The sequence below is a fragment of the Anolis sagrei genome, chromosome 2 (genome assembly GCF_037176765.1).
Source record: "Anolis sagrei isolate rAnoSag1 chromosome 2, rAnoSag1.mat, whole genome shotgun sequence".
Classification (NCBI taxonomy): Eukaryota; Metazoa; Chordata; class Lepidosauria; order Squamata; family Dactyloidae; genus Anolis; species Anolis sagrei.
The window spans coordinates 195,746,380-195,773,930 of NC_090022.1; the positions used below are offsets into that span (position 1 = coordinate 195,746,380).

The window sequence follows — 27,551 nt, forward strand, 5'->3', positions numbered from 1 at the left end:
CAAGAGAGGAGGAGAGGAAGGTGCATGTTGCACTGATAGAGGAGAGGAAGGAGAGCTGGGTTGCTGTGCGGAGAGGTGAGGGTCCTGGCAGGAAGGTATGGGGCTGAAAGAAGCCTTCCTGCCATAACCCTCCCATGAGTATAAGCCGAGGGGGGCTTTTTTGGCCTAAAAAAGGGCTGAAAAACTATGCGTATACTGTAGTATATACAATATATATGTGTCCATTTTTGTTGGCCATCCAGTCATTTTAATTAAGTACATATCTGTTAGAATAGGGTCTTTGTGAGGCTTTCGGTAGGAAGTCAAGAATGTAACAGTTTTTAATTTGCTTTTCCAATATTACAAAATTGCACCCTAGTTTTCAAGGTGTTTCCTTACATATGAGTCCTGCCTTATACCGTCGTAGAGGATTTACACTATGTAGTTACATACAACATGCATACAGTGTGACTCTTGCATCTATGGGACTAGTACCCACAGTTTCAGTCACTTGCACCTAACATTTGTCTGGGTTTGGTATTTTCTAGGTCCTTCGGTATGAATCTGTACTATGTTTCCACTGGGACATTGGGCATAGTTGTGTTGGAGGACTTTGCAGTACCTAAAGAGATGTCTTCTGTAGGCGTTTTCTGGATCTTCCAGCATAACTGTATGGGATAGTCCTTATGGGCATTGTGTGTTCAATAGGGTTTGCTCTTTTTTTGAAAGGTTTGCTAATCGTGGTCCGTCAAGGTCACACTGTGAATAGTTCACATATATTAATGTATGTTGTAAATCTGTTAATGGAAAATTGCAAAAAAATCTATCACAATAGGAGATCAGAGTAAAGTCAAGTGCTTTTCAATCCTCTTGATTGTCAGTGAGAGATTTAGAAGTACACTTCAAAAATGGAGCTTAAAAAGACTTTCCAGAAGCTTGATTGTGCATAATGAATTTATTATGAATATATCTGCTTCGTTCATAAATGGCATAAGCCATGAACAAAAAAAAAAAAAAATGAAGTTGCACTGGCATAGAAACCAGAAGTGACACATGTACACACAGTAAATTCTGTTTTCTTGATGTATTATCTTGGTGGGGAAGGATAATGTCTAGATTATAGAAGTAACAGTCAATTTTTTATTTCTTGTTCCCTGGGTTTGTATTATCCAGTCCTTTCAGCAAATCTGCTGAGTAAATGTTCTTGTATGTAGTAAAAATACTGACACTGTTCTTCATGAAAGGTATGCATAGGTTACATTTGCATGTAAGTATAATTGTTAGTATAATGGAACTTTTTACTCGGGTAATCTTTACAAAATTTATAGATTAACTAAAATTAAGACGGGCGAGTAACACATTGTAAAATAGGAACAGAATTCAAAAGGTTCTAAATAAAATTAAAAAATTGACAGAAATGAAAAAAAATGAAATCCAATAGAAACAAATGCAAAATTGTGTTGTTGAAGGCTTTCATGGCCAAAATCACATTGAAATCCACAAGCATGTGGACAGTTTCAACAGAAAGGAGAAAACCATGAAAATGAACAAAATCTGGCTACCAGTATTAAAAAACTCTAAAGTCAGGATAGTAATTAAAGAGCAACACTCTGAAAACAGGGGAATTCCAGACAGGAAATAATCAGGGGCAGATCACACCTCCCAACAAAGGATTCCCCAGGCAAGAATCAGCCAGGCCTTGAAGCTTGCATGGCTTTGCAATGCTAATCAAGGTGATTCATTGCAACATTCACACTTGCCTCCAACAGATAAAGAGTTCTTTCTCCTACCCTGGACCTTCAACAGGTATATAAACCTTCTTCATGTAGTTTCCAATATATCTCTCAACCTCTGAGTATGCCTGCCATAGATGTTTGCGAAACGTCAGGAGGGAATGCTTCTGGAACATGGCCACATATTCCGGAAAACTCACAGCAGTCCAAATCTTAAATTCTACTTTTAGGCTACAAAAACAGAATTGCAGGTATATGTTGGGGGATATATTGCCCAGCAGTACCACATTCAGAAAGGACCTTGAGATTATTGATGATCACAAGTTCAACATGAGCTGCAGCAAAGAAGGCAATGCTAGTTTAGCCTGCATTTATAGAAGCATAGTTTCCAAATCGAAAGAAGTAACAGAAATATGTTACATGCAGGTCGGGCCTCATCTAGAGTATTGCATCCAGTTCTGAGTGTCTTATTTTATGAAGGACAGTTAGACAAGTTGGAACAGAGAAATGCAACAAGGATGACAAGAAGGGTAGAAGAAGCTCGTCGTTTTCACCTTGTAAAAGGGAAGACTAGGGTGGCATAACTGTATTCTTCAAGTATCTTAAGAGCTATCACAGAGAGAAGAATGCTGGCTTGTCTACCTGAAACCAGTGATAGACTGGGATTCTGTTAGTGTACGGTCCATCCCATTGCCTAACAAACTCACTAGCCGAGCTCACGGAACTGGTTTCGGAGTCACCCAGACCTTTGCTTCTGGATGACTTCAACACTTGATTCCAGGAAGGCTTAGAAATTCTATGGCTGGTATCACTGATGATCCTATTAAATCCTGGTCAATAAGTGGAATCTAACCAGGGCCTGTGACACAATTGCTCCCAAACACCCACTGACCTGTTACTAGCCAAGCTTCCTGGTATATAAAGTCTCAGTGAAATGAAACAGGAAGGACCACAAGTAGAGTGCAGGTGGTGGAAAACTTTTTGGGGTGACTGTCAGATATTAAAAACAGGAGACTCTCTTTGATGCTGCAAGAAGCTGCTCAGTAAACATGGCAGATCCCTTGAAACTAGGATTATTTATGTTGCATCTGTCCATTTTATACAATGTGGTGGATGTGCTTTCTAACAACAGTGGTGTTTCTGACATCCCCATTCCATTTTTTCTGCCTCTAGCAAGAGTAGGGGGGCCTTTCCAGATCCCCCAGGGCTAATGTCACTGTTTATCAGCCCTTTACAATTGTTCATACTTGCTCAAAAACCAAAATGCTCTTCCATTTTAAACAATCATAGCAATATCATAGTGATGGTTGATTTCCTCTGAACTGTGGATTTGCTCTGTGACTTGATGTAACATGTACCTATGTTGTTTGCCACTTAGGAGGACATACCTTTTGATGTGTGGGTCAAGAAGGTCAAGACTAGTTTCAAAGCAGATAAGGAGATACTCTTGTTTCTGAGCTCAATCAAAGGCTACAAGCAAGGGGATGCTTTGCTGAATGCCTCCTTGTGCAAACAGTTACCTTACATGTAGAAAACTAGATATGCCTAGAGAAATCAGGACTGGGAATTTTCCCTGTGGTGTGTCAGGATTTTTTTTTAAAAAAAACTTAAAGTAAAAATTGGAAATGAAATTGACAAATCCTTTGTACCAAGCAGGATACAGTTCTGTCCCTTTGGTCCTTTCTTGCTGAAATTGTACTCAATCTGCTGAAAACCCAGAAGAAAAGAGCAGAATCCTGAGACATCTTAAGATATGTGTGAGCCAAATGCAGTCCCCTCTTAGGTGTTAGACTGCAAATCCTCTGAAGCCTGTCCAGCATATTCAGTGAAGAAGTATAATAGGATTTGCAGTACAAAATGTATGAAAGTCTTTGCTCAACCCTCCCATAAGACTTTGTAACTTTTGAGTCTGTACACCAGTCTTAAAGAGAGGGAGAAATGTGTTAAAGGAAGCAGAGGAAGTCTGTTAGAAGGAAAGAAGTTATGAAAAAATTACTACTCTCTTAAGCAGCTTGTTAAAAACATACAATTGAAATGACTGTAAATGCAGTTATTTTCTTGTGGCATTAGTTTGCTTAGTTGTCTTGTAGTTGGACTAGACTGTAACTCTGGGGTGGGGTGTGTGTATATGCGTTTAGCATCTTATACTTATTGGTCTTCAGAGAGAACATCATGAAATGCTTGTTCAGCTGGAATTCCTATGATTTTCTTTACTTGCAACTTTTGTTGGCTGAACCTGGTCAGCTGTATCTTTGGGGTTTTATATATCCCAAAATGGATAATTAAGTAGAAAAAATATGGCTAGGATTTCCGGGACTTCTATGGAAACTTTGCTTTCCCTTTTCTTCCTTTCTGTAGCGTATGCAGATGCTCTCAGCACAACAAAATCACGTGTTATATGCCAGATGCAAGAAAGTACAAATTATGTGGCTTGGGGGTTTCTGGAAAGGGATGTTTGCATTTTGGGTTTCCATTCTGATGTTTCCAGCTGGCTACCCACAAGTCCAAACTGCTGGAGATACAGAGACAAAGCAATTTCCATAGCTTTGATTTCTTCAGAGGTGGCAGGCTTAGTTGGGGGGGGGGGGGTGTCTCTGTCTCACCTTATCAACATTGTTAGGTTTCAGACACAGCTTGAAACATCCAGTTTTCTGGGGGACAATGAGCTGTGGGTGATGTTTGCTAAGGGGTAGAGTGGAGGGAGTCAGAAACATTTTTGATGTTGGCGTCTGCAAGCAAATCCCAGACTGGCACTGTGTCCTGGGAAAGGCAAACACACCCATCCACATTGGGAACTGCCAGGAAATGTACTTTCATCATGGGCATGTAAACAAGGTTTGCATATTTTGTTATGTATGTAATGGAGGTGGGCAGACTTCGGTTTTGCAAGATCTACCTTGTTTTTTACTGGAACAGTGAGAGTAAAGAATGGTGCAAAAATCATATGCTTAGAATTAAATGAATTTCAATAGGGAAAGACGTAAGGTATTACACTTAGGCAGAAGAAAATGAAACATACAGATGTGTGATACCTGGCTTGAAAAGAGAGGGGATCACATGAGAGGGATCTAGGAGTCTTAGTAGACCATAGACTGAACATGAATCAACAATGTGATGTGGCTGCTAAAAAAGCCAATATGATTCTAGGCTGCTAGTGTCTAGAAAGGAAGTCATAGTCCCTTTCTATTCTGCTTCAGTTAGACCTCACTTCTGTCAAGTTCTGGCCACCACAATTCAAGAAGGATACTCACATGGGGAAAGGCCTGGAAATGAAGCCCTATGAGTAACAACTAAAGGAGCTGGTTATGATTAACTTGGAGAAAAGAATGGTGAGAGGGGACATGATAGCCATGTTTATATATTTGAAATGATGTCACATTGAGGAGGGGCGAGCTTGTTTTCTCCTGATCTGGAGACTAGAACACAATGAAGCAATGGATTCAAATTGCAGGAAAAAAAGGTTCCACCTGAGTTTTAGGAAGAACTTCCTAACAGTATGAGCTGTTCAACAGTGTATATTCCGCCTTGGAGTGTGGTGGAATTTATTCTTAAACAGAGAACGGATGACTATTTATTGGGAATGTTTTGATTGTGTGTTCTCTCATGGCAGGGAGTTGGCCCTCGTGATCCCTTGCAACTATCTGAAAGAATTCTGAGCCCAAGAATTTGTAGGGGGAGTGTCCCAAATGAATGGAATCTATAGGACTTCCACATCAAAATCCACCTCTACGAACAACATGAGCCCTAAGATCATCTAGGAAGGCCCTTCTCTTGCTTTCACCTCTGTCTCAAGCTCGGCTGGTGGGGATGAGGGAGAGGGCCTTCTCGGTGGTGGCCCCCTGGCTCTGGAGCTCTCTTCCTAGGGAGATCAGACTGGCACCTACCCTGTCCCCCTTCCACAAGAACCTAAAAACTTGGATGTTCCACTGTGCCTTTGACTAGGCAGTTCCAAAGAATTGACCCAATGTTACCTAAGTTTCAGCACTGCTCTACAATTCTGACATTTTAATGCCCAGCCCTGCCTTTCTGAATTTTGCATTTTCCCTTAGCTCTATCTAGGAATTTGCACAAACCCAGAGCCCTCTAAGCTCAGCACTTTTATTGCTCTGTATGGTACTGTTTTTATGATGTTATGTTTTATTGTGATATGTATTTATTTGGTTTTGTTTTGATGCTATCTTGCTGTGTTATGTTTTTTCCTTTGTGCTCTCTGGGCTTGTCCCTTTGTAAGCCGCCCCAAGTCCCTTAGGGGAGATGGAGGCAGGATATAAAAATAAAGTTGTTGTTGTTGTTGTTGTTGTTGTTGTTATTGTTATTGCTTCTCCCACACTTTCTCCATGTTAGTAATACCATTTATAGTGTCTGAGGCACAGGGCATTAAAAAAAAGAGTTAGAAAGTTTTCTGCAAATCAGTCAATCTCAATCTCTCTTCTGCCCACCTCCTCATTTGTGCACACAGTTGTCTGTTGTTGATGGGGAAGAGAAAAACCAGAGGTGTATTAACATGGATGGTTGCAAACAGGCTTAACACACTTGCCATTCAGCCTCAAGCCAAGAACAGCCCACCAGCCACGTTGGTGGATTGCCATCTGTTCTTGCAGTCCAGACAACAGCCAAAAAATAATAATATTGAGATGTCACTGGAGCAGATAAGCTTGAAATGGTGGGGCACAGCTTGCACATGTTTCTGTCTTTATTCCTGAAATATGTTGAACATTAGCAAAATGAGAAACATAGGGCCTTCTGTCCTTTCCTATTTTTTCTGAAATAGGATCAAGTTTGGGAAAGTTGACTATCATGGTTGGAGGATTCTTGAAGTTGTATCCCAGGAAAGGGCCTCTTTCAATTTTGATCAAGAGGAATCCACAAACTGGAAGTGATATTATTGCGTGTAGTGATAGTACTCTGCTCTGCCATGTTCCTATTATGAATTCAGCTTTGAGAAAAGAAGAAGATATAAAATCTCTCTCTCCCATTAGTAGTTAATAATTATAACCAATAGTTAATATGTAGGAGAACTAGCAATATGTCTGGACAAGGCAGAGGTGAAGCAGGCCTGTAGACTAGACTCTCCCATGTTCTTTCGTGAAGACTTGGATAAGGTCAGGGAATATGGCCTGATTTGCCCTAGACAGTCATTGCTGTTCTGCCGTGAGCTTTTCTATGTTCCAGTCTCCTCTGTAATTTCTCTTTTATGGACAGAGTTCACTGATGCGTAGACTGAATTGATTCCAGGCATCTCTCAGGTCCTAGACTGAAAAGCTGCAGCCACCTTCGGTCCTGACCTAGAATCATAGAATCATAGAGTTGGAAGAGACCTTGTGGGCCATCCAGTCCAACCCCCTGACAAGAAACAGGAAAATCACATTCAAATCACCCCCGACAGAGGACCATTCAGCCTCTGCTTAAAAGCCTCCAAAGAAGGAGCTTACACCACACTCCGGGGAGAGAGTTCCACTGCTGAACAGCTCTCATAGTCAGGAAGTTCTTCTTCATGTTCAGGTGTAATCTCCTTTCCTGTCGTTTGAAGCCATTGTTCCACGTCCTAGTCTCCAGGGCAGCAGAAAACAAGCCTGCTCCCTCCTCCCTATGACGTCCCCTCACATATTTATACATGGCCATCATGTCTCCTCTCAGCCTTCTCTTCTGAAGGCTAAACATGCCCAGTTCTTTAAGCTGCTCCTCATAGGGCTTGTTCTCTAGACCCTTGATCATTTTAGTCACCCTCCTCTGGACACATTCCAGCTTGTCAATCTCTCTCTTCAATTGTGGTGCCCAGAATTGGACACAGTATTCCAGATGTGGTCTAACCAAGGCGGAATAGGTAGCATGACTTCCCTGGATCTAAACAAATAAAATTGTCTGAAAATTGACATCAAGGAACACTTCTTGTCTATGGAAAGTTGCAGGAATTTGTGGCAAGTTAGTCATCTCTAACATGGGGTGGGAGTCATGTAGCCCTTCAGATGTTGCTGAACTGCAAGTCTTGACATTCCTCTCCTGTGGCTAGGTTGGTTGGAGGATGGGAAATGCAGTTCAGCAATATCTACAGGCCTTTGCTAGCCCTTCTTTGCCACAATCTTTCTTGGGAAAAAAATACCATCATGTTGTCGGCAGTAGCATGGGTTTGTCTTCTGCAACCCTTTCTGGCTGTGCTAATTGATGTATTGATTTTTTCTAGGAATAGTGGAGGTCTCACCATGTGCCAGGATGCTTTCTTCGCGCCTGGAGGAAGACATGGACCCTGCTGGAGTGCAATTGTTGCTTGAGCCTCAGCTGTACACCATCTTCGCCTGTCCTTTATTGTTCTCATTTGTGGCTTCAGCTGTGGGTAAGTGAGAGGCTAAAATCAGCAGATACTTACAGTTCCCCCTCCTGCTCGCTAAATCAGAACCAGCTTTCTGGATTAGTCATAATTTATTTAAGAAAGGAAAGGGGGAGAGCGTAATTTTCCAGTTTAATCCAGCCCGACAAAAGCACAGATGCTATGGAGGAAAGAGCAATTGAGGCTGCCGTGGGCTGAAAATGCTTTGGAAGCAGAGCAGCTGATACTACTGGTTGGCAGGAAAGCTGGGTATAGTAGGCATATAGAGAGGTGGGTATCAGGGCAGATAGGAAAGAATGAAGCTTCTCTCAGTTGGCATTTTAAGAGTTGGTTGACGCCTGGTTTCTGACAGAGGAAGAGGAGGAGGTGTGAAGTTGGATCTCGCACAGAGGTTCCCCTTCTTCACTCTTTGGGCAAGAGGGAAGGGGAGGCGTGACTGGGAAACCTCCAGAGGCAAGACTGGGCAGAAGAGGCCTGTGTATATCATTCCTTGATTTATGAGATTTCAGTTTCATCCAGAACTGGCTGAATGCCAGTACTTTGAATCACCCATCATCATAGACACAATTCTGAAGGTGCATCTACACTGTAGAATTATGCACTTTGATACCACTGCAGTTGAAGCATTGAGCCACAACTGCTGTGGCTCAATGCTGTGGAAACATTGGTGTTGTAGTCTAACCAGCATTCTTTGGTAGAGACGACTAAAGACCTTTTAAAACTACAACTTGCAAGATGTTGTAGCATTGTATTGTCGAAGGCTTTCATGGACAGAATCACTGGGTCATTGTAGGTTTTTTGGGCTGTGTGGCCATATTCCAGAAGTATTCTCTCCTGACGTTTCGCCTGCATCTATGGCAGGCAGCCTCAGAGGTTGTGAGGTCTGTTGGAAACTGGTAAAATTGGTATTGTCGAAGGCTTTCATGGCTGGAATCACTAGGTTCGTGTGGTTTTTTTCGGGCTATAGGGCCATGTTCTAGAGGCATTTCTCCTGACGTTTCGCCTGCATCTATGGCAAGCATCCTCAGAGGTAGTGAGGTCTGTTGGAATTAGGACAATGGGTTTATATATCTGTGGAATGGCTGGGGTGGGGCAAAGAGCTCTTCTCTGCTGGAGCTAGGTGTGAATGTTTCAACTGACCACCTTCATTAGCATTTGAAGGCCTGGCTGAGCCTGGGAAAATCTTTTGTTGAGAGGTGTTAAGATGTGCCTGGTTGTTTCCTCTCTGCTGTTTTGCTGTTGTAATTTTAGAGGTTTTTTTAAATACTGGTAGCCAGATTTTGATCATTTTCATGGTCTCTTCCTCTCTGTTGAAATTGTCCACATGCTTGTGGATTTCAATGGCTTCTCTGTGTAGTCTGACATGGTGGTTGTTGGAGTGGTCCAGCATTTCTGTGTTCTCAAATAATATGCTGTGTCAGCCATAGCAGAGCACCTGATGAACCAGCCTGGACACAGCATATTATTTGAGAACACAAAAATGCTGGACCACTCCAACAACCACCATGTCAGACTGCAGTGCCTTTCATGTTCCTTGATTCGTGTCTGGGCAATGCTGTATTTGGTGGTCCCTATGTAGACTTGTCCACAGCGGCATGATATGCGGTAGACTCCTGCAGAGGTGAGAGGATCCCTCTTATCCTTTGCTGAATGCAGCATTTTTGTTGGATTTTCTTAGTGAGTCTGTAGATAGTACGTTGTGCTAAGCAGTGCAGTCAATTTAACCATTCATACCTAGTTCCAACAGACAAGAGTTTTTTCCCCATTCTGGACTTTCCACAGATATATAAACCCAATTTTCCTAGTTTCCCACTGACCTCACAACCTCTGAGGATGCCTCCCATAGATGCAGGCGAAACGTCAAAAGAGAATGCTTCTGGAACATGGCCATACAGCCCGAAAAACCTACAACAACCCTGTAATAGCATTGAGCCAAGACTTCTGTGGCTTTTCTTGAAAAGCAAATAGAATTGACACAACATATTATTTGAGAATACATAAATGCTGGACTGCTTTTAATAACTACCATGTCAGACTACATAGAGAAGCTACTGAAATCCACAAGCATGTGGGCAATTTCAACAGAAAGGAGGAAACCACCAAAATGAACAAAATCTGGCTGCCAGTATTAAAAAACTCTAAAATCAGGACAGTAAATAAAGAACACTCAAAAAACAGTGAATTCCACACCAGAAACAATCAGAGCCAGCTAATCACCTCCCAACAAAGGATTCCCCCAGGCAATAAGAAGTCAGACCTTGAAACTGTTAGACCATTAAATGCTAATCAAGGTGGCCAGTTGAAACATTCACACCTACCTCCAACAGACAAGAGTTCTTTCTCCCACCCTGGACATTTCGCAGATATATAAAGCCAATTTTCCTAGTTTCCAACAGACCTCATAACCTCTGAGGATGCCTGCCATAGATGCAGGCGAAATGTCAGTAGAGAATGCTTCTGGAACATGGCCATCCAACCCGGAAAATACTCAACAACCCAGTGATTCCGGCCATGAAAGCCTTTGACAATACATCAAATAGAAGTATGTCACACCAGCATTTAAACAGCTCAATTTCCAAAATAACTCTGAGCCTGGAAATGTTACTGACCATATTAGCTTGGGGTTTCTGGAATGTCTTCCCCAAAAATAACTTTTCAAAGTTTGGATTGATATCTGATGAACAAGTGTGGTCTTTGTAGAGATCTGGGTGTATGCTTGTGGAGTGTGGTGGTGGTTTTCTGATACTTCGTAGATTCTAATATTAAATCCTGTTCAGGAAAGCAAGTATTTTATTATTTACAGCCCTCTCCTCCTAATATTCTCAGTGGCTTTGCATGGATAGCCCTTAAATGTGTCAAGAAATGGATCTGGGATTGCTTCCGCTGAAGAGGCTGTCTGGCAGTTTAATGGTTCTAAAACACCCCTGCCTACCCACCCCATTCAATTTTCTCCTGCAAATCCTCTTTTCCCAGCTTTAAAAAAGCCCCACACTGTACAGATCTGTAAAGAATGACATTTTAAATTCATCTGGCTATACTTATTAATGTATTTAGGTGATATATATATATATATATATATATATATATATATATATATGCCAATAAATGTTTATAGCCGTCCTGGACTCTAAGCCCCATGTGTATCCTGTAGGGTAAAGCTGGATTAATCTTCTGTTCACCCTGAAAATCTGTGAACTGTAGAGGATGAGGGGCTTAGTATCACTAACTGACTGTTCAGTACGCTTGCCAGACTTAAAGCCCACAGATTCTTTGTGGGGAAACCCAAATGAATAATGCTTCCAGGGAACCTATATATATATTTGTCTGTGTGGGAAGGTGTTAACTATTCAGTTTTTCTTTTTTTTTCTTTTTTACAAGTTGCTGGTGTCACAGACCCTGAGGGCCCCTTCCTGTACTACTCTTTGTTATACCTCCACAGTATTTTACGAATATCTATAAAACCATAATATGGGCATGTAGAATTCAGTCATAATTACTGTTTTCCTCCTCCTATATCCTGCAGGTGAGCACATGCCCAAGAGTTGGGTTTGCTTGAGGGTTTCTCACCTGGGTATATACAAATAATGGCAAGCACACATTTTTGATACCCAAAGCAACACTGAATCAAAATGAAAAAAATTCAGTGGGTTTGTACTTCCCTAGGAAAATAACCATTTTACACCTATCAACATTGGAAGTGGGACAAAATGTATCGTACCATAAAAATTTACAAAGGGCAGATACTTGTAGTGTATTTAAACATACACATGTTTAAAAACTATGGGCAGCTCAAATGTGCACATTGATAAAATGCTCAGAATGCTTTAGTCTTTGAGCAAATGCATAAAGATGTATTGTTTTGTGCCTTCAAGTGGTTTCTGATGATTGTTCCACACATACATTAAACGAGTGGTTTTCAGTCTGTGGATCCCCAGGTGTTTTGGCCTATAATTCCCAGCCAGTTTACCAGCTATTAAGATTTCTGGGAGTTGAAGGCCAAAACATCTGGGAATCCACAGGTTGAGAACCACTGCATTAAATAAACCCACTTTGGAGTGGGTTTATATCGACACAGGCGCGGGGACGAGACGGGCTTTGCCCGTTGGCTGTCCACATGCCATCCCGAATATTTGCGGGATGACCTGTAGTCCTCAACCCCCCCCCCCCCTTACAAACAAAAAGTAAACTCACTGGGAGTTATTTGGTTTCTCCTCCTCCTGAAGGAACATACCAATGACACACGAAAACATATGGGGAGCCAGGAGCGATTTGGACTCCCCTCTGCTTTTCAGGTATCATTGGTAAGTCTCTTCAGGCAGGAGAAGCCAAATGACTCCCTGTGAGTTTCCTTTGTATTGTTGAGGGTTTTGAGAGGGGCCTTTGGGGAGGGGGTTAGAGCCCTCTCACGTTTTCCAGCCTGATTCAGCTCGGGAAATGCAAGAAGGCTGTGTGGACAGCCCCTTCAGATGTCCTGAACTCCACCTAAAGCGGAAAAGACACAGGTCTTTCAAGAATACCTGTTTCTTTCTGGTAATAAATAATTTCAGCACAAAGCGAGGTTTTCCTGCTTTATGCTGAATGCACTCACTTTTATGTGGGGCTTCATCTGGATTCCTCACTTGAAGAAGCGGGAGGGTGTGTGTTTTAGGACCTGTCTGGAAGGGTCCTGAATCATGGCATCCAAGGCTAAGCTATGATGGTGTTTCCTTGGAAATACTTCTTCAGGAGCATTGCTTTTTCTTACTTTGAGGATAAGATAATTTTTTTGTCTTTTAAAAGTTTATTTATGTGGGTCAAACAAGTAGAGTATATCATCACCATTTTTGTTGTAGGTTTTTTTTCGGGCTATATGGCCATGTTCTAGAGCAGTGGTTCTCAACCTGGGTCCCCAGATGTTTTTGGCCTTCAACTCCCAGAAATCCTAATAGCTGGTAAACTGGATGGGACTTCTGGAAGTTGTAGGCCAAAAACATCTGGGGACCCCAGGTTGAGAACCACTGTTCTAGAGGCATTCTCTCCTGACGTTTCGCCTCCATCTATGGCAAGCATCCTCAGAGGTAGTGAGGATGCTTGCCATAGTTGCAGGCGAAATGTCAGGAGAAAAACCTACAACAACCCAGTGATTCTAGCCATGAAAGCCTTCAACAATATCACCACTTTTTCTCATGATGGAGTTTAGAAGATACTATAACTGATTTATACTATACTATACTAGAAGATACTATAACTGATTTATACGGTTTAACAATTTAACAAAAAAGAGATAAAAATTGCATATGTAATCACATTTGTCCCCCACTTGTATCCATCCCTTTCCCACTATTTTTCCCCTCCCCTCTCCTGTTCATTCCCATCTTTCCGGGAAATGCCATACATTTCCTTTATTGTTCATTCTGTTTGTTGAATCATAAGGACAATCTGGTTCAATTTCTTATATATTCTGTTGCCCTTTGCTTTGGCTATCAGTTTCTCCCATTTCCCTTCCCATTTCCCCCTGGGGTATTCATTGATATGTTTATTGAGGAAGAGAGAATGTGACTTATCTAATGGCACCTTGTGGGTTTCCTTGGCCAAGTAGGGATTTGAATCCTGGTCTTCAGAGTTGTACTCAAGCAGCTGTTTCATGCTGGCTCTCATTAAAATGCATCCAGTAGGAAAATTGCATACCAAAAAGGGTGTTTTAAGAAAATGTGTACAAAAATGCAACATGTACTAAGACCATGTACCAGGAGCTCCCGGTAACGCAGTAGGTTAAACCGCTGAGCTGCTGAACTTGCTAACTGAAAGGTTGCAGGTTCAAATCCGGGGAGCGGAATGAGCTCCCGCTGTTAACCCCAGCTTCTGCCAACCTAGCAGTTCGAAAACATGCAAATGTGAGTAGATCAATAGGTACCACTATGGCAGGTAGGTAATGGCATTCCGTGCAGTCATGCTGGTCACATGACCTTGGAGGAGTCTACAGACAACTGCAGCTCTTTGGCTTAGAAATGGAGATGAGCACTTAATGTCAGGGGAAAACCTTTACCTTACCTTTTTACCTTACTAAGATGCCTACAAAAGCCCAAACCGAAAGGAAAAAAATAGGTTTCAAAACTTGTCATGAACTAGGACAGGACAAAAATGCTGCCGGAATTCAGAAGAATGTAATAAAAAGGACACATTTTCACATCCCTTATTCTGAGTTAGCCTATGCTGGAAGAAGTCATCAAGCAGCATACCAATTACAAAGTCAAACCGAATGGAACAAAATTCATTGAAGAACATGGCCAGTGGCATTTTGCAGATGATAACAAATTGCAGTCGAAATGGGGTTTTGTACCTCTGTCCTCAGGGAGATGTGCAAGTCTGTCCTTTGGGATGGTGCAGGAATCTGTTTGGGTGGGAAGAGGTTGTGGAAAGCACAGTCTGGCAGGCAGCGTTAAGTGTCAATTTGGCAACATCTCCCCTCTCTAGAGTGGAGCAAATGCAGTTCCTGGGCTCGGGGTGATGGTCCAGTGGGTCTCATTTAGCGGATGTGCCGTAAACTCAGTCAGCCAACAACCAATTTGAGAAGGGTTGGAAAGGTCAGGTTTACAAGGTCAGCAAAGTTTGCATCAAGTGAGTCAACATTACACTACAAGATCCCCGATAAGCTTTTAACAAGATGACATAAGGAAAACCAAATTGCTTAAAGGGAATAATGCCTACACTCTGGCCTATCTTAAGGATGTTGGACTTTGAGTGTATTAACAGAATTCACCAAGGGCACAATGGCCAAAAGTCAAGGGAGGATAAAAGCTGATTAAGGAAAAGGAAAATACATAGAATTGGACAGTTTGCATAAGAAGAATCGTAAAGGATCAATCAGTTCAAGGATCCCAGCTCTTTGGTCTAATGAAAGTTGCATATCTATCGATCAATCTATCTATCTATCTATCTATCTATCTATCTATCTATCTATCTATCTATCTATCTCATATATATATCTATATAAATAAAAATGTAATGTTCATTTGTGGGATTAACATAACTCAAAAACCATTGGACAAATTGACACCAAATGTGGACACAATACATCTATCAGGCCAACGAGTGACCATCACTCATAAAAACACCGAAGAACGCAGCAGAAGAGACTTCAAAAAACAAAAATTACAATGCATGCACGAAACCATCCACATATATATGCAAAGACACATAACACATATACACATATATACACTCACAAAACTCATATACACCGACTGGGCCACAGCAACATGTGGCAGGGGACAGCTAGTGTGTGTGTGTATGTATCTATGTGTATGTGTGTGTGTATATGTATATATGAGTAGTACTACAGGAGGAGGATGCATACAAAGTATTTGCGCTTAGTAAAGTGGCATACAAAGATGAATACACATTAATGGACGTTTTTAAAATAGTAAAAGGTTTGTGGAAATGCCAAGATAAAGATATCAATGGGTTTTTTTTAAATCTAATTGTCATGTGTAAGAATAATATATTCATTTTTAAAATCTCTCTATTGGGAGAAATTGTGGGAGGCTTTCTGCATTTTTTGCACTTAAAGATTATTTGTGAAAATCTTATGTGCGAGAAAGTTTGTTTGGTTAATGTATATCCCATCATTATAGAATCATAGAATCAAAGAGTTGGAAGAGACCTCATGGGCCATCCAGTCCAATCCCCTGTCAAGAAGCAGGAATATTGCATTCAAATCACCCCTGACAGATGGCCATCCAGCCTCTGTTTAAATGCTTCCAAAGAAGGAGGCTCCACCACACTCTGGGATATATGGGATATCCCATCTTTATCCTACCCTTAGAAGCATGAGAGAAAAGGTCTTCGCCCTACTCTGTGGTTCAGGCATTGAAGAGAGCAATCATTTAACTCCTCTGTCTTCTCTTCATTGAGCTAAGCAAGCCTAGCTCCTTCAGCCTTTTCCCATATCTCTTATCATCATTGTTGGATTTCTCAGAACCTACTCCCAACGTGTCTATATTCTCCTTAAAATAAGATCTCCAGAACTAAAGGCAGTATTGCAGATGAGGCCTGACTGGTACAGAATATATTAGAACTATTCCTTCCCTTGGCTTAGGAACTATGGTTCTTTGCTGCAGCATCACACCACCAACTCATGTTCAACTTGTGATCGACAATAATTCCAGGACCTTTTCCAGTTGTAGTACTGCTGAGCCATGAATCCCCCATTGTATACCTGTACATTTGGTTTATGTAGCTTAAAAGTAAAATTTTGCATTTATCTCTTTTGAATTACATTGTATCTATTTATGCCCAATTTCCCAGTTTATCAAGGTGCTTTTGAATTCTCTACTTATTTTAAAATGAGTTACCCACCCCTCCCAGTTTTGTTTCATATGCACTCTTGATAAGTATTGTCGCAATCGCTCAGCATGATGTATAAATAATAATAATAATAATAATAATAATAATAATAGCTTAATTTGTAGTCCGCCCTATCTCTCCAAAGGGACACAGGGTGGTTTCCAACACATATGGCAAACATTCAATGTCTCGGTTGTTGTATGTTTTCTGGGTTGTATGGACATGTTCCAGAAGCATTCACTTCTGGAACATGTGAGGTTATGAGGTCTCACAACCTCTGAACACAGAGAAGCCACTGAAATCCACAAGCATGTGGACAATTTTAACAGAAAGGAGGAAACCATGAAAATGAACAAAATCTGGCTACCAGTATTAAAAAACTCTAAAATTACAACAGCAAAACAACAGAGAGGAAACAAACAAGGACAGTTAATCTCCTCTCAACAAAAGATTGCCCCAGGCACTGCCAGGCCATCAAATGCTAATCAAGGTGGTCAGTTGAAACATTCACACCTAGCTCCAACAGACAAGAGTTTTTTGTTCCACCCTGGTCATTCCACAGATATATAAACCCTTTTTCCTAGTTCCAACAGACCTCACTACCTCTGAGGATGCTTGCCATAGATGCAGGCGAAACGTCAGGAGAGAATGCCTCTAGAACATGGCCATATAACCCGAAAAAACCTACAACAACCCAGTGATTCCGGCCATGAAAGCCTTCGACAATACATAGCCCTTGTCCAGTTCATCACTGATGACAGGCACCGGTTTAGGGGCAGGATGGCATGTATAAAAGAAATGGGATCCACTCTTGTGGGTCTCATTGGGAATTGCTCCAGAGAGTCATCTATTTCAGCATTTCAAGTTTTTCCTAAATCTAATAACTCTTAAGTTATTTGACTTGCAGAGTTGGAATCTGTTTCTTGGAACAGCTCATATTGGAATTAAATGTCTGTGCAGTTTATTTATAATCCACATGGAATGTTTAGCAAATTATATCACATAAATTTGCTAAACATTGGGTCATGGGTAATTTCTCTAACACATTTCTGCATTTGGGAGTTCATTATTTTCTTGGTATTCTTAGATAGTTTGAAAATTCAGGACTGGCCTAAGTGAAGGATTTGGAATAATGTCTTCTGTCTTCTTTTCTTGCAGTTTCCCCTTTGATGTGAGGTTGTGTACATACACATGTACCCTTCTTGTTCTTTGGAACATCTGGTGGGACAATTGTGGCTTATGGAAGATGCTGGAAACTCTTATGAAGCGACATGGATCCTAATACCATCTTGAAGATGAAGGAAGGAGCCACTGGAATGGCTTGGCTGTGGATGACATGTCTTATTGCTGTAGCATCTTCTCTAGAAGGTACACAACTATGTTGATTCACCACAGGGCAGAAATGTTGAGTCAAGTATGTGTTTTCTATAGTTTTGTAATAAGCAGATCTAAGATATTTTTGGCTAGACAAGAAAATGCTAACTTGGTTATTTGTTAATGGTCACTAGCTGGTCTGTGAGGTTTTGCAGAACTAAGAGAAGATCTATGTTCAACTGCTTTTGATGATTAAAAAAAGGTAAAGATTTTTCCTTAACATTAAGTCTACTTGTGTCTGACTCTGGGGGCAGGCCTGTAGCCAGGATTTCGATTCGGGGGGGGGGGGGGGCAAGTCTGAGTGAAAGAGGGTCTACCCTAGCAAACCTTTTGTATCGTTACCCCAATACCCCCATGCATATGGGATATATTGAGTATGGTGATCAGATCATGATATGAATAAACATAACAGTTTAAATAATTCACCAGTAAGGCCTTCTCATGGACCACCATGAGAATTTTGGGGAGGGGGGGGCTGAAACTCCTCAACCCCCCCCCCCCCCGGCTACATGCCTGTCTGGGGGGTGGTGCTCATCTCCATTTCTAAGCCGAAGAGTCGGCGTTGTCCATGGACACCTCCAAGGTCATGTGGCCCGTATGACTGCATGGAGTGCTGTTAACTTCCCACCGAAGCAGTACCTATTGATCTACTCACATATGCATGTTTTCGAACTGCTAGGTTGGTGGAAGCTGGGGCTAACAGCATGGGGGTTAGTTGCTGCTTGATATGCTGCTTCACAAATGCTTGGTTGGAAGCTGGAGGGAAGCACTTTTGAGTTTTAAATGTTGCCAAGTAAAGAGACAGAAGTTTTCCAGAAGGAAAGCACTTTCCATTGAACCAAGTTATTTTATTTTTAACATGACCACAAAGGCTGCCAATGGACATACACATTTCATAAACATATGTTCCAAAAGCTTTCAGTGTCATCAGCTCTTTTCTCCTGAAGAGCCGACAATGCAGAGCTGGGCAACTAAAAAAGAGGACAAGGCAATTTTTTGCCATCCATTCCCCCATGGCATTTATTTATTCATCATGTCAGAAGCTAATTGAGAATGCAATTGTATTAAAAAACACAAAAAAACAAAGTTAAAAACTTGGCATTATACTGAATTTCCTGTGACTAGAAGCTGGCCACTTCAGGTGCCTCAGGTGTCGCTGTAAGAAGGTCCTCCATTGTGTATGTGGCAGGGCTCAGTCTGTATTGTAGTAGGTGGCCTGAGGTTTGCTCTTCTCCACACTCGCATGTTGTGGACTCCACTTTGTAGCCCATTTCTTAAGGTTAGCTCAGCATCTCATGATGCCAGAGCGCAGTTTGTTCAGTGCCCCCTTGGGATGACCAGAGTTGATATCAGTTCTGTACTTTGGTCTGATTTTTGCTTTTTTATGAGGGTGCACAAGAGAGCCCAGAAATTTGTGGTGTTTTTAGGGCATTTTTTCAGCAAATTGGTTTCATAAGAATAAAAAAAAATGACATTCTGGGGGCTTCGAGGACTTTTTGGATAACATCAAGGGTCACAGAAAGATGATTTGGGGCTGCTTAGGGCCCTCAGTTGTTATTTCCCATATCACCACAATGAGTATCATGAAACTGTTGCTGCTCAAAGATAACATGCTTTAGTTGAGACTGTCACCTCTTTTTGCACAATAGATAGTGTGAAATGACAAAAGGAACAATGTTTACTATCTTGTTAATGATGAAAGTTTCTAATCCTTGTGGGTTTAGAGAGCCACAAGGCAGGAGATTCTTCAGAGTGATAATAGAGTTCAAAAAGAACAAGGTTACAAAAAAATGTCAGAGGGAAATTTATTTTTAAACTAACAATGCAGGTCTTAAGGGAACCTTACAATTTTATTGATCACTGGGGATTTTGATACTATGTTATTAAGCTGTTTTTTTTTTTCCCTCCTGGTGAATTGCGCACCTTTTATCTTCTCAACTGTGGCAGTTTTCTTTAAGTTGTGATCTGATGTAAGAACAATTGCTGAGCTTGTTTAACCATTAGGCAAAGGAAGCTACAAAACTGATTCCAGACCAGATCAGAGAGATATTTTTGTTTTATATGTTTGCAGGGTATAGATATAGATAATTGGACTGCGCAAATTCTGCTCTTAAAAGAGTAGCAGTTTGTTAAATTCACAACTAGCAGTGTCCCTAAATATAGGAAAATGTAGGTCTGATTCAAAGTTAGGAGATATTTTTTCTGTTTCTTACACACACACATACTTGGGATTGTGATTTAAAATGTGGAGGAAAACATAAAACTGTTTGTACAGATACTGTGATTGAGTAAGTTACAACAAAAAATATGATGCCATTCTAATGTCCTTAAAGTGACTCTGGTAATATTGCTTAATTCATATTTGACTCCAGTGTATTAGCATTGGTGTGAAAAATAAATGGGTAATAAATATTATTTATTACTTGCATATATCCTGTGTGCTTTACAGGTCAAACCAAAAGATGAACACCAGGTTGGGCAGGATTTGGCATTCTGAAATTTGGAGAGACTTCTGTGACAGATCTTTCTCTTTTGGCCTTTTTCTCATGTCGCCCATATACTCTATATTCATCACTTTCATGCCTAGTCTAAAGGAAGATGCACTGCCTATTGCACCTCTTTGCAAGCAACTCGTATTTATTGGCATACTGGGAACATGGAAAGGCAGAGTAGCTAGGAATAAATGTAAGCACAGTTACAACTACCTTTTAGATTGGTGATGAGAACTTATTTGTGGAAAAATGAGCCTGCCTAAAACGTGAGAAAGTCCATCACTTCATAAGGCTATGTTTTGCCACCCAGTTATGGGACTTCCTCCAAGAAAAACCAGGCTGGCTCCATTCCTCTTCACCTTCTGGTGATGAGCCAAAATTATACAGTGTTGCCTCGCTACTTCATGGTTCACTTTTAGCGGACTTGCTGTTTTGCGGGTTTTTGAAAATATTAATACAGTAAAAAATTAAAAAAACACGTACATCCAGTGGAGGCCAGGGACCCCGGAAGTGCAGCGGCCTGAAGCACAGTGGGAAGGCCTGCCTCCCTGGCCTCCGCAGACACCAGAAGTGCAATGGCCTGTGGTGTGGTGGGGAAGGAATGCCTCCCTGTCTTGCTATTGCCTGCATGGCTCCAGAGGTTCTGCGGAGGTCAGAAAGGCAGGCAGGTGCCCTTGGGATGGACTGGGAGGTGGATAAGGAAGCGCAGGTAAGAAAATAATATATAAAACAATGTATATATGAAAATTAATATGGCGACCCTACTTTGCAAATTTTCACTTGTTGTGGGTGGTCCTGGAATGGAACCTCTGCAGTAACTGAGGGAACACTGTATTGTGTTGTCAAAGGCTTTCATGGCTGGAATCACTGGGTTGCTTTGAGTTTTCCAGGCTGTATGGACATGTTCCAGAAGTATTCTCTCCTGCCGTATCACTTGCATCTGAGGCCGGTATCTTCAGAGGGTATGAGGAGAAGGAATGAACCATTGAAGATGCCAGCCACAGATGCAGATGAAACATCAGGAGAGAATGCTGCTGGAACATAGCCATATAGCCCAAAAAACTCACAGCCACCCAATGTATGTATGCCTGTCCTCACAACCTCTGAGGATTCCTTCCATAGATGTGGGTGAAACATCTATGGAACATCTTCTGGAACATGGAAAATTCACAGCAAAACTGTATTGTGTGATATGACAATTGAGGCTGCTACTATAACATATTTTATTATGTGTGTTTTTTTTAAAAACACTATGATAATCATGAAAACAAGAGACTTGGGGAAGGTTTAAGAAGTGGAGTGTTATATTTCCATTAAATTTAAGAAATAATGATTTAGAAAATAAGATGTTTTGAAGCAGATTTGGGAACTACATCTCTATCAGTTTGTGGAAGTGTAGTTACCTTGATTGAAGTTGAGGGAAAAAGAGAGAAGGGAAATACAAATGAGGGGCAGAAACAGGGCAGGCAGGGGGAAAAAAACAGGGGAAAAGAGTTGGAAATAGAAGGGCAGAGGTGTCATAAGCAGTCCTGTTGCTGGGCCAAGGGAAATCCCTGCGGCCGCATGTGCTCACTGACCTGAACCGTTTGTGATGAATGCTCATCTTTCTCTCACACATGAAAGCCTCTGGAAAAGACAGGTCAGAAAGCAGGAACAGTGTGTGTGTTTCTGTGTATACGAGAGAGAAAGAGACAAGAGAGAACGTCAAGGGAGGCAGGGAAGGGCTCTGTAATGGGTGAAAAATAAGAACAGTGGATGGAGAAAGGAGAAAGGAATGAGGATAGAAAAACTGAATGGAGAAAAATGGAGGGAAGTGATACTTCTCTGAGCTTCACTATAATTTGTTATGTCTTTAGTGGACCATCTGAGGACAGATCTTCATCGGCTGCTTAATCTGTGGCCTGTTTAGAGTGGCAATGCTCTGGATTGGCCCTGGAGACAGCCACATATTCTATCCCCAACTTGTGACAACCGGATGGAGTCTACATGGTCTAATCAGGCTGGGGCTGGATCAGCCCTGGTCAGCCCTGGTCTCCTTACCTTCCCTGTCATCTCACCTTCTCTCTGGTCACATAGGTGCCTCTGCTGGGGTATTCATGATGGCTAGGAACTCTCCTGGACTTCTGCTGCCCTTTGCTGTGGCAACATGGGCCTAATCCATTCCTGCATTGATGAGCTCAGGGAGAAGAAGGGCAGTGGCATTGGCCCATGTGGAAATGGACCAGTTGCAATTGATCTGATCATCCCGTCCAAACTGTGCCCAAACCATGGAGCTGCTGTAGAATTTTGTCCAAACTCAGGAGCATCCCCCAATGTGGGGCTAAATTGGATTAACTAAGGACCTTATCATACTGTTCACCAGAATCTCCATGGATTGTGGTGAATCCGGCGGTGCATGTTGGGGGGCATGAGGAACCCATCGTCCCACATCACCTGGCTTATCCATAACCCCATCCTGTGGTGAGAAGCGTTGGCTGCCTGGCTTCTCCTCATTGATGCTAGTGTAACATGGGAAATGCTCCATGTTTTCACGGTGGTTCCATACACCGGTTCTACTATAGTTTAACTACAAAACCCCATCGGAAGTAGTTTTACGCCGTGGGATGGGAGCTGGTGGGCTCCATGGCTAAACTATAGCAAAATTGGTGTATGACACCCAAAAAAAGCCCCAGCTGATAAAGATGAATGTCCCTGAACATCATGTAGACAACCAGGACTTCTTGGTCACTGTGGATGGTTGACTCCATGGATAGGGAGGATTGACTGTAATTGGTTTTCTTCATTTCTCCAGGCTGAGAGGAGATACATGAAGTGTTGCATTGAGCCTGCAAAATAGTGAGCTATCTTATCTCAAAGCAGGGCTTTCTCTGCTTGCATCCAAGACAGCTGTTGTTTGAAGCTAAGGATGTAGTCTATTATTTTGACCTTTCATTGAGTGGCAAATAATTTCTGCAGTTTTTTGCCTGTTGCTGTAGAAAATAAATGTATGTTCTGTATTTGCATATCCTGAAGTGTTTCAGAAAATTATTCCACATAGAAATGCACATTTTTTGCAATGTTTCCAGATAACCATATCTTTCTTTGTATGACAAAAAAGTTATTCTTTGTGAAAAATGTAACACTGAACCAAAAGCAACGACAGCAACAGCAACAACACAAATGTGAGTTTCTGGAAAATGTTTCCTTTTGCACAAAAATCTGGGTTTTATGAAAAACAGTTTTGTGCAATATCCACATTTTTCACAAAGAGAAAGCAGCTTGTTTAAATAGCATGGGAGTTGTTTTGTTTATTTTTAAGTTTTGTTATTTAATATCATTAGGACAGAAACATTTGAATATTATAGATAACAGACCTCAATTAAAGTAGCTAATCTGGAAGTGGGTTGCTTGTAGTGCACTTCAAACCACTTCAGCCTGCGTCTATCCAAACAACGATTGAGATAACCCCTCACTTGTCCATTGCATGCGGAACGTTTGATCTGTTAAGAGAGCGGTTTCCTTTTTTTCTGAATTGAAGAGGTGTAATTTGACCACCTTCTTCAGTTGGAGAAAGGTTATTGACACTGAATAAGTACATACATTCTCAGAACAGAACTATATGTCTAACTTTGCAAATGCAGTAGTCTAAAACATAATGCTGCGGTTAATACAACCATCAAACGACAATAGTTGTATGGGAAGAGGAGCTTGTCAGTTCTTCGCTGCTTCAGGTTGGATGAATTGAGGCATTTACGCAAATTCCTGCAATAGTTGGATGACTAGTAGGGAAAAAAAGTGCATAGTGTGATTTAAGCAGGTTTACCACATTGGACAAATCAATGTGGCAGCGCTCAATAACAACAATGATACAGGATGCTGAGCCTAATTCCACTATTACAGAGAGAAATCAATAGCATTGCTACTCCTCCTAATAGATGATATGACCAGCCAAATATCAGTATGGAAACAAAAATGAGCCCCTCTAAAAATGCTACTTACATGGGGTGCTTATCAAGTACTGTAAAGCAATATAAAATTGCATGTTCTAAAGAAAAATGTAAACAAATCCAAAATGAATCCTTCTCACAAGTTCCTATAAGTGAAGTACTTACAGAATATTAATGTATATACCCGGCATTGCCCGAGTGTTGAGACTGCTGCCTGCCTTTCTCTCTACCTCACAATCTCTCTCATGGCAACAGGGAGCATAGTGTCCTTTTCTTCGTGTCCCTTTCCTTCCTTCCTCCATTTCGCTCGTATTCCTTGTTCCCTCTTCTTTTCGTTTTCCTTTTATCCTTTTCTCTTTGTTTATTCCTTACTTCCTTTTTCTTCTCTTCTTTCTCTTTCTTTCATTCACTTCCCTGATAACATTTCACATTTTCTTTCTCTTACATTCTTCCCTCCTTTTTATTTCCCCCACTCCTTCTCTTCCACTCTTCTCCTTTCCTTTCTTCCTAGTTTTTCTCTTCCTTCCTTCCTTCCTTCCTTCCTTCCTTCCTTCCTTCCTTCCTTCGTTCCTTCCTTCCTTCCTTCTCCTTCCTTCCTTCCTTCCTTCCTTCCTTCCTTCCTTCCTTCCTTCCTTCCTTCTTCTTCCTTCCTTCCTTCCTCTTCATACATATTAAACATTTTCTCCTTCCTTCCTTCTTCCTTCCTTCCTTCCTTCCTTCCTTCCTTCCTTCCTTCCTTCCTCTTCTTCTTGCTTTCCTTCATACACCTCCCCTCTTTTTTTCTTGTCTTCCCCCCTTCTTTTCCCTTCCTTTTTCAACCTCTTTTTCCTCCTTCCCTTTCCCTTCTTTCTCTTCCTCCCCTTCTTTCCTCCTTTCCCCTCCCATATTTTTCTTTCTGCTGGAACATGGCCATACAGCCCGAAAAACTCACAGCAACCTATTTGATTCGGCCATGATGTTGTTTGAGACTTTAAAGATAACACACTTCTGGGGCCCTGTATTTGTTACTTTCTGCAAGCAGCTCTCACTTTTGCTTTGAGAGAGGATTAAAGAAAGGATGGCAGCGGATGGGAAGTTCCTAACAATCTGTTTGTTTGTTTTTAAAACATTACATGCTAATTACTAAGGGGAGAAAAATCTTGGAACATTTTACAACAAGAAAATATTTCAAAATCAAGGACAATAAAACATGTCAGAAAAAATAACTGTAGAATCCGTGCCAGATTCCCAGAACCAGTCTGGGAATGCCAGAACAATGAGGATTTCTTTTACAACTGTTCTATGAGACTATTGCTACATGGGGTGACTGAAAAATTGCTTTTAGTCACAAAATTTGAATTGTGGGTGAAAGCAAAGTTGGCACATTTGCCCAAATAGGGGGAAGCATTCCCCAAGAGGTAAGTGGGACATTCTGTCTTCGTTATCAAAGGGTGACCTTCTAAAGGCTGTAACTCTGTCAACAAGGCTCTTTCTTCAACTACCTTGAGTTGGATTTGCTGGAGGGTTTTGAATGCTAATAACAGGACACGGAGCCTGGCTTGGTAGCTAATAGGAAATTAACACAGTTGTTTTAACCGAGACAGACTGCGTCTGTCATCAAGTGCCATCTCCGTTCAAATATTTCTTATTATGGGGTAACTCCTATTAAATTCCCATCCACCTCACAACTTAAGGGCTTCCATTTCCCTCTGTATTACCTCTCAAAATTGAAACGTGAAATGATCCCATCACTTCCTCTCATCATTTTGAGAGGGGCTTCCTGAAAGTAAGAGCTGTTGAAGAGTGGCATAGGCAGCCTCAGTGTGTGGTGGAGTCTCCTTCTCCGGAGGCTTTTTTGCAGAGGCTGTCTGTCAGGTGTGCTTTGATTGTGCCTTCCTGCATGGCAGGGGATTGGACTGGATGGCCCTTGGGGGTCTTTTCCAGCTCTGTATTCTACAATAGAAAAGGTGTATTTTCTTTTCAATACTGGATGGCGTGTTGAGAAGATGGTCAGCTACCAATAGATTTTCAAAAAATAAATAATTCAGGATTTTTTTTGGCTAAAAATTAATTTTTTACAATATCTTTTGTGCCCAAACAGTTTTGCACAGAAAACTGTATTTTTTTTCATTTTCTGTCCAAAAAATGTTATTATTTGTGCAATTTTTTTGTGCCAATTGATCTTTTTATAATCTCACCTAGTGAAGAAAATCCCCTTGAAATTAGTCATTTCCATATGCAAGAACGAAATAAGTGACAATTTGCATCCTTACTCTTAGATGAGATTACAGAATCTGATGAAATGGTAATCAGCTAGTCATTGGCTTATCTTCTCATGTTGCTTCAAAGCTGCTGCTAAAAATGACATTTCCTCTTTTTAAAAGTAATATTATAGTAACTTAACAAAAAACATGCAAGAAAAACATATTTTCCTCTCTTTTTAAACTGAAAAATAGCTGCAAGAAATCTTTGATTTATGCTTGAACTTTTTTTTTCATGTCAGGAGCGGCTTGAGAAACTGCAAGTCGCTTCTGGTGTGAGAGAATTGGCCATCTGCAAGGACATTGCCCAGGGGACATCTGGATGTTTTTTTAATTATTATTTCACCATCCTTGTGGGAGGCTTCTTTCGTGTCCCCGCATGGAGAACCATAGCTAACTTTGGGAGCTCATCCATGCACTCCCCGGATTCGAACCTCCGACCTGTCAGTCTTCAGTCCTGCTGGCACAAGGGTTTAACCCATTGCATGACTGGGGGCTCCTTATACTTGAGTTGATGAATAGAAAGATTGAGCCTGATCCAGATCAGTGGCCCTATGTCTGCAGTTAATCGTTGAAGTGATTCATTTTCATTAATTGTAGATGTGGGCCTCTCATACAGATTGATACTACTGTTGGAACTAGAGATTTAAAAACCTTTGCTAAGCCCACAGACTGGTTTACATCTCCAGACTGAATTCAGTTGTTGGCTCTAAGTATGAAGCTTGACCCCGAGGATTAGTTACCAGTTGGCACATTCATTCACAGTGAGAACAATGTTCTAGCTGTGAGAGCAAACCTGCAATACCTGCTTTTTCCAAGCAAAGTTTTATATGAAAGTAGGAGTTAGACAAGTAATAAAAAGAGTGCACATGTCTCATGCCCATGCTATGAGACATTTATATGCATCATATGAAACCACATAATTGAAACCATGCCTTAGGACTTGCAAGAAGTCACTTGCAAAGCTAGGGAATTCAATCACAACCCCCCCCCCCCCCTTTCCTGGCAGTAGGACTTGACACTTGCAGCCACATTGGTCACAAGAAGTGACATAAAGTTGAGGAAAACATACAGAGGCTGGATGGACATCTGTCGGGGTTGCTTTGAATGCAGTTTTCCTGCTTCTTGGCAGGGGGTTGGACTGGATGACCCATGAG

At 41.4% G+C, this 27,551-nt stretch overlaps 1 protein-coding gene across 1 annotated transcript in view; it reads left to right on the forward strand.

The window, feature by feature from the left end:
• Positions 1 to 27,551, forward strand: part of LOC132767569 (ephrin type-B receptor 5) — a 197,302-nt gene that overhangs the window by 46,646 nt on the left and 123,105 nt on the right. The window contains exons 2-3 of the mRNA XM_060762677.2: positions 7,894 to 8,043; positions 17,521 to 17,730. Coding sequence (XP_060618660.2) covers positions 17,634 to 17,730 — 97 coding nt within the window. The 5' untranslated portion in view covers positions 7,894 to 8,043; positions 17,521 to 17,633. The remainder of the gene's footprint in view (positions 1 to 7,893; positions 8,044 to 17,520; positions 17,731 to 27,551) is intronic.